At 40.3% G+C, this 12,056-nt stretch overlaps 1 protein-coding gene across 4 annotated transcripts in view; it reads left to right on the top strand.

The window, feature by feature from the left end:
- Positions 1–3,093: 3,093 nt before the first annotated feature.
- Positions 3,094–12,056, top strand: part of nedd4l (NEDD4 like E3 ubiquitin protein ligase) — a 46,127-nt gene continuing 37,164 nt past the window's right edge. For all 4 annotated transcript variants that reach the window (XM_079755430.1, XM_079755429.1, XM_079755428.1 and 1 more), the window contains exons 1-3: positions 3,094–3,447; positions 5,202–5,275; positions 9,725–9,806. In XM_079755430.1, coding sequence (XP_079611556.1) covers positions 3,403–3,447; positions 5,202–5,275; positions 9,725–9,806 — 201 coding nt within the window. In that variant the 5' untranslated portion in view covers positions 3,094–3,402. The remainder of the gene's footprint in view (positions 3,448–5,201; positions 5,276–9,724; positions 9,807–12,056) is intronic.

The raw sequence follows: 12,056 nt of genomic DNA, 5'->3' as shown, positions 1-12,056 counted from the left end.
CGGCCATTTATTTTATATTCTCATCTGCTTCATGTGGATATGCATGTACAAATTGTTGTTGCAATGTGGCAATAACATATAGAAATTAACTGGGATAACTACAGTTGATATGAATACGGATCTTCATTAAAACAAAGAAAATAAAGGACCAAACTAATGTAACATGAAGAGGATGTTTCCAATTGCATGGACAAGAAAGCGCCTCACGTCAAAGGCAAATCCTGAATTGGTTGATTATTCATTGATAGTTATATTGACATTGGTTAATTTAACCAAGTACAAGGTTTGCTTAGGTCCTACCTATACAAAAACAGGAAGTCTCTTTCCACAATGCAACCTTGGTGTACATGTTCGCTCATACCTGAGGGACTTTTACTCAATGTCATTGCGAACAAATATCGATGAAAGCATTCTGTTTATTCTGTCTCAAGGGCCTCTTATTGGGAGCCTAAACATACTGTGGTTTCCACGTATCTGCCGTACCTCCCCCCCCCCCCTCATTACATTTAAAACCAAATATTGGCCTATTATGTCTTTGGCTGGAGTAAATAATCATAATGATCTTTTGGTTCTTTAATGTTGGACATTTTTGACACTTTAAATGTCATGCAGAACACTAGAAGTAGCAAAATTCATGTATGGAACTTTGTAGAATGAAAGTGAGAATTCTGTTCACTTCTTTATTTTCTGATTTAGCTTCAGAAAATTTCACCTTGTTCGGGCCAAGCTTCAGAACTACACCACAAACAATGGGTTGTTCAGTTGCAGATTTGCAGGTTGAGATGTTGTATCCTTGTAGAACCTTTAAATCCCTGTGGAGGGAAACAACTTATGTAGAGAGAGAGAGAGAGAGAGGGAGAGAGAGAGAGAGAGAGAGAGAAAGACAGATAGAGAGACGGCTGCTGGAGTAAATAATCATAATAATCTTTTAGTTCTTTAATGTTGGATATTTTTGACAGTGTAAATGTCATGCAGAACACTATAGAAGTAACAAACCTTAGGTATGGAACTTTACAGAATGAAAGGGAGAATTCTGTTCACTTCATTATTTTCTTATTTAGCTTCAGACAATTTCCCCTAGTTCGGGCCAAGCTTCAGAAGTTCACCACAAACAATGGGTCGTTCAGTTGCAGATTTGCAGGAGGGAGGGAAACAACTTATCTAGAGGGGGGGGGGGGGGGGGAGAGAGATGGAGAGATGGGTACAGAGAAAGTGAAAGAAGGAGAGAGGGGGAGAGAGAGAGGGACAGAAAAACAGATGGAGAAATGGCTACAGAGAAAGTGAAACAGGGAGATAGAGAAAGAGGGTGGTAAGAGAGAAAGAGGGACAGAGAGAGAGACAGAGAGAGGGAAGAGAGAGGGAGAGATAAGAGAGCGATAGAAAGAGAGAGTGAGAGAGAGGGGGGCGAGAGAGAGCGGGAAGTGGCAGCGTTCAACAGCAGAATCAGTCAGGCGAACTGGAACAGCTGGAACTAGAACAGCTGGAGGACATCATTCTCTGGATTAGTAGATGAGGAGAGGCACGGTGCATCCATTCATCCACATGCATAAACATCCACGTACATCAAGTGTGTACGTATTGATTCAGTAAATTATAGGGAAGAAGCAGGCTTGTCGTCACAATGGCAATCAAACTCTAAGGATATCATGGCCATATAATATAATTACTTTTAAAAATCTGGACTGGGGCTTGCTACAGTATTTAGGTTGCCACCATTCAACCACAACCCTTAGTTCAGCAAATAATGTAAAATGATGTCATAACTTGACTGAAGAAACAATAGTGATCAAAACCAAACAATTTAGGTCAAATTTGTCTTATGGGCAATGTTCATTCACAATTGGTCGTAAAGTGTGGCAGCTGCATTTATTACATATTAAATCCCACCATTTTTTTTTTTTATAAATAGTTGTCAAGCCTATAAAATACACTGTACAAAACTACTTTTTGAAAGTGCTCTCGAGATTAATGTAATTTTCTAAATTATCAACGTGAAACAATTAATCTGATGAGGTTTTTCCATGTAAATAGCTGTACCTTCAGTTGAATAAATATAACCACATGTATCATGTATACGAATCGTCATAGACATGCATATGACGCAACACAAAAAGTTGTGCGCTACATTTTAAGTATAACACTATAGCGCCCTTTAAGATAGTAACTGTATACCATATAACTTTGTATTGTTATTTATTTACATTGAGTCAAATTTGACTAGAAGGCTTATCATGCATAATCCATAGAGAAGCTATGCCTCTATTTGTATTTATTTAAATATGTCAATGATTAAGCCTAAAACTCACGATGACAAGCTGCACCCGTGCCAAAATATTCCCTTCGATTGCACCTCTGCATGTTTAAATGTAGGCCTACGCCTCATGTGATTAATATTTCGAGATAATATTTCCCTTATTGTATGCTGCATGACCTCCATCATGTCCACAGTTAAGTAACACAGGCGTTTACGATAAGTATGCCAAGATGGTACCAAAGGGTCATATTACATGTTTTTATTCTAAAAGAGCGCTCTGTAAACGAATCAATGGTCGGAAAAAAATAAACAACGCTTATGACAGGTTCTTGAGCCAACAACAGTGATCTAGTGACACCTAGTGTTAAGTACTGGACGGAATGTGTACGTAACTAATGTGGATCCTTGCCAATTACTATTTTTTGGGCTATTCTATTTTAATTGATGCATATTGCATGCACACTTTTATAGGTGTATGCAATTAAATTAAATACAATTATTGAATTTGAAACTTTATAATGTTATTGTCAGAACGCATTAAAAGAGATATAATGCAAAATAAAGACAGAAAGAAAAAAGGAAGATAGAAAATATAAGATAATATAGATTAACAATACGTGTCATATGCATGAAATTATGTTTTTAAAATACATCTGTAGGCGGCGTTACTAGTCCAGCAAAGCGCTTGTTGATCAATGTGTTCATATCAACCCGCACACCCAAAATCAGAGCTCGTCTCGGCGTATTTGATTGGTCCGTTGGAATGCCGAAGAACGTAACGAGCCACGTGGTTGGCTAGTGATGTCATCAATCATACCGCACTGTAAACGCTTGGCTGGGCGAGCGAAAGGAAGTGAACTGTCACAGCGTTTCGGGACAAGCTTGGAGTTGACCAAATCCAACAGTCAGAATATACGTAAAGAGTGTGTGTATTGTATAGTTTTACACCTTACCGATCTGGCACTGGCGAGGATTACAGCGCTCAGCTTGCTGCAACAAACCACCGTGTGTCGTTGGCAGGATTCGCTGTGTCTGGATCCACCATCACCACACGGCAGCAGAGAAACACACACTTTATTGTTCAGGGCTAGCTAGCTAGCTTTGAAAAGCCGCTTGTTTTCGTGTCTTCGGAGCGGACCTGAGGCTCAATGGCTACGAATTCAGATCAGATACATGGCGTTTCCGAAGACGAGGTAAGGCGACGTCAAAGCACGGGGTTTGTTAAGCCGGGATGTGGAGATGATACTAGGTTCCACTTGCACTTCATGGGTTTAACACAGCCAGTCAGCCACCTACAGCTAGCTTTACTAGCCGGATAGTCCCCCAGATCACCTTAAGACAATCCAGTAAGACATGGAGAGTTGTCATTACCTGATCAATGTTACGATTATATTCCCATCGATCATTCAATATGTGGTCTCCTCCCCGTGCCTTCAAATAACGTGATTAAAGGAGCGGTGCTCGATCGACCGTGCTTAATTTGTAGTGTTGCAACCACAGACGTGTTAAAACATTGTCCTACTTGGGCACAAGTTGGTCCAACACTTAATATGTACAGAAGTGGGTTTCAGTATTACCAGCTGGTGAATGTTTCACTGAAGTTATGGTGCACCCCGCCCCTTGTTCATGTTCAGGGTATGTCATCGTACGGGGTCCATGAAATTGAGGAGTAGGAGGTGGTCCAAGTTTGATCAGATGATCTTGCCATTACCTCGTACGACTTGGCACGGAACGCTTAACTACATCATTATGATGACCTTGTTTATTTCTTGTTATTGCGTAAGGAGGATTAAGTGCCATTAAATCTATATGGTCAAATGTTGGCCAATGTAGTTATATCCTTGTAATTCTGATGCATCATAGTAACATGTTTGCTAAACGGTGGTGCTTTCAATAGAAGCAGAATAAATCCACTTCTTTGAGAATAACCCAATAGATCAACATCCCCTCAAAAGGCAGCCCATAATGCAGGTAAAGTTAAATGCAGTTAATGGTGGAATTAAATGTATCATACTCATCAAATAGGAATGGATGGATATCTTCTTTACCGACAGCGTTATACGATTATATACAAGTGGTTTTATGAATACTGTTTTATGCAGTGATATGCCGCATCCACATTGCTAATACTGATGCAGATACATCTACCATATTGATGAAAAATAAATACTTTTACTGACCAACACAAGGGCTTTAAAACAGACAGCAGCTGTTTTCTTTTGTGAGCCCAAAGCTTTGACAATCACACTTACCCAGTCGAAGACCCACGTCCATGTTTTTATTCAAGGCAAGACAACTGGCTCACTGGTATAACATAGTACAGATTAGGATTAAATGTGAAAACTGACATTTGGTGTGTGGCTCATCGGACAAAAACACATCTCTCCAGGTGAGATTGTTGTTACAGAATAAAACTGATGTTTCCGTTACGTGGGTAACTGTAGTCCATAACAAAACCTAACCCTACATCATTGCTCATCGGGCATCAATTCTGAAACCTACCTTCTAGAAATGAAAAAGCGTGTTTAGAAACCGACATGGATAGACTAATGAATGGGTATAAAGTCATTCATGAAGTTAAAACGTATCCAAACCAGTTATACAGCCAAAGCAAAAAAGAGTAATGCTTACTTATTAATGAAGAACTTGTCTATCAGAATGCATCATGGTCCTCCATATTGAGATGACTCAAGATAATTCTATTACTGTAATATTCTGATCAACGTAAGTAAAAAAATAGCAATTCATCCCCATAATGCAAAATTATTTATTGATTAATTACCAAAAAATTACCAAAAAACATTATAACCAACATATTAACTAATTACATTCTAATGCTTCTATGCTTTGGGATCAAGACCAACAATGGTAGCAAACCCGGTATAGATTATCCTAAGAATAAGTGCTGGTCCAGAGTGATTCATATTGCCTTTCTTCTGCTTCCCAGTATGAAAGCAGGGTGCTGCGCGTTAAAGTCATTGCAGGAATCGACTTGGCTAAGAAGGACATCATCGGAGCAAGGTGAGCCTCAGTCGATTTGTTATCATTATTTGTTCTACAAACCAACATAACATACTACAGCAGATCAAGACGAGAATACACAATGCAGGGCTTTGCTGTATTTGTCCCCTTGATCGGAATAAACAAACAGGTTTGGTTTTTTTTTGAAAATATTCGCGCTGGTACTCCTTTGACTTTCACTGTAGCTAGCTACGCCCAATTTGTATCATATGATATGATTGTTCTCAACCTCACTTGTTTTTTGCTTTCGATTATCTCATAGTCTGCTAAATGTAATGTTACAAAAGATTCCCACAGGTTAACAACTTCCTGCTAATATGTGAACAATGAGGGTGACCATTCTATGTTGGCTAATTGGACGTCTGTGATTTACACATGGTATTAACACAGCAGTAGTCTAATTTCTATCCCAGCCTATGTTCCTTTCTGAAACAATGGGTTTATGGCACAGAGAGCGAGCGATATATCCCTATTCGCTAGAAAAACAATACTTTTGGCGATAATAAACCTTGTCACTTTTTAGTATGTCACCTTTTTAAAGGGCTAGCAGTTGAAGTCTTTGTAGTCCTATCTTGGATTTGAAAGATTGAAACAGGGTAATTAAGTAATGCTGTCCTTACTTCACCAGGGGCTTGTTGTTAAATGCTGTTCAGACACAATGTAAACATTTCATAATAATATATTTTTTAGTAGAGATGCAACGATACCGATACCAGTACTCTGTATCAGTCCGATACTATGCTCTTGTCCATATACTAGTAAAACTACTCTGATACAACCACACCTGATTCCATTTACGGCCACAGGACGTAAAAGCTTGTTGGGAGGTCGTACCAGTTTCTTTAACAATCCAGACACGCAACAAAATCAGTTAAAACATTAATTCTATATGCTGACATGCAATACAATTAATGCCCATGGAACTGTTACTCATTATTTGTTCTCGAAAGCTTGGTTACCACAGCGGCAGCTTCCCACTTGAGGACCCTGAGAACAGCCTAGCTGTCCTATTCTCTGCCTGCGCATATGTTAAGAGTGTATCACAGGCAGTATTACTACATGTGATTATATGATGGGGTAAATCGGGGATGGGTATGTATTATCCATATGGTCTATGTTATTATATGTTACTCCTTTCCTTAGTGCGCAACTGAATGTTGGCCTGACCCATTCCGGTAAACAGAAATCCCACTGATTCCTTCTCCTTTGTTGAAGTGATGTTTCATTTGTTTCACTTTCCTTAACGTCTAAACGTATTGACACAGTCAGGAAATCGTGTGGCTCCACTCTGAAGTAATCCACGCTATGCTCCATAGTGCCCTGTGTTTAGAGGGCTTTGTGCCTTTTTTTAATGGCAAACAATGGCTCAACAAAATAACAATAACTTGCATAACTTAGGGCTATATATCTTGCAAACCATTATACAATCGGCACACATTGCTTATCAAAATAAACTCAACATTTATATAGGGAACAAACAACTCATACCAGCAACAGCATCATGTTGTGTATCACATTTTTTACTGCCCGAAAGAGGGGCACATTTGCTTATCAAGATACGTCGCATTTGTATAGGGAATAAACAACTCATGCCAGCAACAGCATCATGTTGTATACCACATTTTCTACTGTCAGAAAGAGAGGCACAATGCGTGGATAAAAATATATTTATGTTAAGTCAAAGTCATGGATAGCTCTGTAATGGTATAAGTAATCATATCAGAACTTGGGACCAGTAAGTTCCCAAATGTAAATACTTGCTCTTGGTCTGAAAAAAAAGATATTGCTGCATCCCTATTTTTTAGTGTAGCGTTGTTTCTTTGGAGCTATTTACTTTGTGTGCCTGACTTATGTCTTTCCATTCACGATAACCTACCTTTGTGACCTTGTGTGGCTAGAATAACAAGGCCAATCATGAGTAACGTAGTTCATGGGACCGCTGCATTAATTTGAGTTTTAGTAAACATACCACATTTGTTATCAAAGGGACCACTAGGTTACGTTTTATGCCAAAATATTATTTTGGATGATAATACAGAGCTTGTAAACGCTGATTTTCATTCTATCTTCATGTGGAAGTGCAACTCTAAGTTTATGATTACCTAACATTTGAAAAATACAGAAAGGGTTGGACTACGTAGGGAGAACTTCAAAAGTAGGAAATAATATTCCAACTTCCTAATAAAAAAATCTTTGTCTTTTACATGGTTATCGGGTTTTCAATAACACAGTTGTAGCCATTTCTATATATAGAAATATATTCACAGGGATCGTAATTGGCTTCACTTAAATTGGTACGCTTGACAAAAATGATCACTTCACATCCACTAGGCTGAATATTAAAGGTAGGGCATTAACATGATTCTGAATATGGTTTTAAACTGCTTCTCTGCTTTCATCATTCCTAATCCCTTTCCTAAATGTCGTTTTAATTTCCCAGTGTCCTTCCTGCCTAAATGGGTTGCTCCGGAACTGCCGAGGCGAGGCTATCACTAAGATTGTGCTCTACCAACATCATTCTCTAATTGCTTCCTTCCCCACACCCCAATATATTCTGTTTGCTAAATAAGCTCTTTGATGGGCTCTTGTGTACTGAAGGAAACCAGAGTTATTTAACTCCAGGGGAGGTGGGAAACAAGATATGTATTATTTATTAAGGTTGGATTTGGTGCACCCACGTCATTAAAACTACCTATTGGTGCTTTCCTTTAGGCCACTATGGGATATTTGCTGCGATCCTTTGGGTGTCTTGCACCGAGGGTGGCGGTCAATCTTACGGGAATCAGCCTACGTGACAGATTGAGTCACTGTGTGAATGCAACCCACTGCCGATGTAAATGTGCTGGCATACTGAAGTCCTAGCTCCATCGTGCCAGCTCTTCTTCAGCAGGAAGCAAATGTAATGCAGCTTATTGGAGAAACATCAAATTTGCCCTCAGTGTGTAGCCAGCTACAATGGCGTGTGCTGATTCTGCAGGCTGTCACTTTGTAAGATACAATAACTTTTACCGTCGCTAATTCTATGGGTACTAATCCAGTCTGAGCCCCAAGGTCTTCTTTAGTGATTTTTGTATTTATTACATTTCTTTCCAAGTTGTCGTGGAAATGTTCTTCTATTATCTCTCAAAACAATTATCATTTATTGTTACAGCAGATCATTGTAGTTTATTTCAGTTGAATAATAGAGCACACAACATTCTTTTTAAAGACTACATTTACCTTCAAGCTGACTGAGTTAACATTCTGTGTCTAGCACAATGACAACTCTAAAAACACAGCTTCCAAATACTACAAAGTCAGAAAGTGTTTGGCTTGATTAGAATTGCAACAAACTGATCATTTACCCTGAAGCTATTATTAAAATCGATTGCATGCTTTTTTTGATTCCGATTGGAATTGGGTAATGGAGCCAGGCTTTGATTCCTTGGCATCACTTCGGGGGGAAATACAATAACAGTTTTTTCCTTGTTCAATGGGCATTCACTTTGTGCTCTTTAAAGGCGGCTGTGTTCTTGTCAGAAATCTCTGATGCAATTGAACAAAGCAGCTGAAAGATGAGTGCTGCTGACATTGATTTATTTTTAATCCTTCACCTATATCAAATGCTCTTCTCATGAAATCGTGGACAGATGTCTTCTAAGAGCAGCAGGATGTTGAAAGTTGATTGAAAAAATGCAGCAGCTGAAATTGATTGTCAACTGGACTACATTTGTTATGAAACAACCCATATTATCCTGTTGGTTCATCTTTATTTTTCCCGATGTTCTTAATCACTTGTTGAAAGCCTGGATTTGGAGGCTGTAATCGCGTGTCAGTTACCTCCTATTTGACCTTCTGAGATTGGAGTCGCAGTGGATACCGTTCCCGCTCATAAAGGACCTACCAGGATCGCTCAGATCATCCAAAAACAAGAGCAGGGTTAATTTCTACCTACTCAGCACTCTTCTGAACGGCAGCTTCCCAGCCTCTTCAATAACACTGCTTACTACCACCCGTGTGCCTCGCCTCACCTCAAAAAAGTTAGCGGTGGCTATTTTTAGCCAAGGAGCTCTGACAGTTATAGCCTTATCTCACGATAACCTAATATAAGCAGTTTCTGATTGTGGGGGTCCGTTAGAGACTCAGATTTCACACCTGGGAATCGTCAGGATGATGAGCAGGGCCTGGATCTTCCGGAGGTTCCGGGCCTGATTCCCTCTGCTTAATGTCAATGCAGTACACATCCTGTCACTCAGGATTTTAATTAAAATACTGTCAATTATGTTTGTATTGGGCAGAATTGGCCCTCTGTGTGTTCTTAGAACTTTGTGATAAAATCGGAATAACCTAATATCAACTCTCATGATATAGAATATGGTTTGAAGTAGTCACATATATGTCTGTTACACTGAATACATATAGGCTCATTTTAAATATTTAAATAATCAGTTTTTTTCTCTGTTCCCTCAGCGATCCATATGTCAAACTCTCCCTCTACTCTGCGGATCAGGACCAGGAGATCGCCTTAGTTCAGACAAAAACAATTAAAAAGGTGAGTACAAAGGCAAAAAAACAGCTCTTCTGCTAGCCATTTGTGTTTCTTCTCCCAAACACTGCTACCAGCCCTTCCGTTGTAAGGTACCCTTACTGTGAAAATTGTTTTCCTTTCCCTTCCTGCACGAGGATCAGTCTGGACCTGTAAAGTTTTCTTTTTGATGGCTCATCAGAGGTAGAACTAGGTCAGTTATTCTGCCCAGACCAAATTCCTTCCTGCATCAGATATCAAGCCAGCGCTCATTGCTGTGATAGTCCAGGCTGGGGAGGAAACCTTTCTGTGTTTCTATTGTGCGTGTGCATGTGCATGTGCCATGGGCGATGAAGCAGACTGGATGTGTCCTGTACCGCTTCGTCCTCACAGGGTTCGGGTCACTATCTTTCACTCTAGAGGAGGGAAAAACAGAAAAAGAGGCGTGTCTCTTTTTTGACCCAGTGGAAGAAAACATGGAAACAGGCTCACAGCAGGGGGAGCTGTTAACATGCTAATTCACATCCACAAATAACACTTTGCACCGGCTGTACGTGATGGAATTTCCTTGGACATAATATGCGCACAATGAAACATCATACCACATTACAAACATCAACTCCACCATTGTGTGTATGAGAACGGGGTAAACACATTTGAGCATACTTACTGTCCTAAGCGGGTGTTATGAAGGCTAATACCTGTTTGTCCTTCCCAAGTTTACATCGCTGCGGCCATGCGCGGGCCCAGGCCTCTTATCTCATTGTTATTGTCCTCCTTGTTTTCTCCCGCCCTCTCTTCTATTATTTTTTTATTATTTTTATTGGCGGCTCCGGCCAATCGGCGGCGGGCGGTTTATCTTGCCGCTGTGTGGCAACCCTAGCGTCCACGGAGACGGACATATGCTGGCGTTGGCCGCGCCGTAGTTTGTACGATGTGTATATAAATAGCTGACCATGCAGTGTTATGTAGAGCAGAAGATAAAGCACCCAGGCTCAACTGTATGGGCTTTGTATGTGTGTCTTTTTTTAAAAGTGGGCCATCACCAGCAGCTTTTCTTGGCAGTTGAAACTAAGATTCTGCTGGCCAGTGGGCGAAACACTAAGAGAGATGTTCACCGCTATATCTGGAGCAGGTCACATGTCAGCATCCTATCACTGGATAAAACCTACAATCCATTCGGTACCTTATCAGCCGTATTAGGTAATACTGTACCTATCACATTTCTTGCTTCATAAAACACACGTTTGCCTAGTTTTCTGATACATTTATCTTTTGGCAAGGCATTGGGTTCAATGGGAATATTGATCCCCCTTGAAATCTATTTTAACTGAGATGTGAGTCTTAGGTAGCCTGGAGCAGCGTCTGGACCCAATCAATTGACTAACGTTAACTCACTTGAAGGCGGGTGTCTGTTGAAGTTTAAAACTATTGGATCCGCCCAGTGCCACTCTGGATCTGCCATAACCAATCGCTAACGTTTGGTCGTGAAGTATGTTATGCGCCGGGACCGGCCGGGAATCACGTTGCGCGCAGGCTGTAAACAAACCAAACACCGTGCGTGAAGATGTCCGTCAATGGGAGCTGACTTTAACGTCATTGTTCTCAGCCACTCCCTCTGTTCGCTGATTGACGCACAAAATTTGGACGGAGAAAACCCGAAAATATACTGCAAACCCAGACGTTGTACTGAAGAAAAATTTAAATTGAGTGGAAGTACTTAGGCGGGCGGAGCCAGGCTAAGTCTAAGGTGTAAAATCAGCCACACTTGTGAAATTAGGGTTTCGTTGGCAATGTGGTGTTCGTCTTATTTCAATATCCATAGGAATTCTAATGGGGATTGTCACCTAGGTTCTAGACTTATAAAATGTAAAAATGGGCGCAGTGAGTGAGGTGCAGAGGTAGTGACCTGGTGGATTTACGAGAGACATCCCTGTCTCAATCCAGCTATCTGATCTGTCTGTTGTGAAGCCTGTAATGCCAGCAGTATAGCTGACATAGGAAATTTGAACCTAGCCAGAAATGTAAACAAAGCAAGAAACCAACCCAACATTTTACCCAAACAGCATGATCGACAAGTATACTCAAAATCTACTCATTTGCACCAACCCATGAAAAAAACCCATCACACAACGTGATGTCATTTATGCTGAGGCAGAGCAAAGCAGATACCGAATAATGAGTGACAAGGGTGCAATTTTTTCCTAGTTCAGCAAATGAGTCTTAAAGACACCAGTGACCCATGCAAGTAATGGGGCTTGTTAGCCCTGCCAAGCA

The sequence above is a fragment of the Pollachius pollachius genome (genome assembly GCF_949987615.1).
Source record: "Pollachius pollachius genome assembly, chromosome: 18".
In the NCBI taxonomy this organism is placed as follows: Eukaryota; Metazoa; Chordata; class Actinopteri; order Gadiformes; family Gadidae; genus Pollachius; species Pollachius pollachius.
Note: the sequence above shows the minus strand (reverse complement) of the source record. Positions and strands in the feature narration are given on the sequence as shown.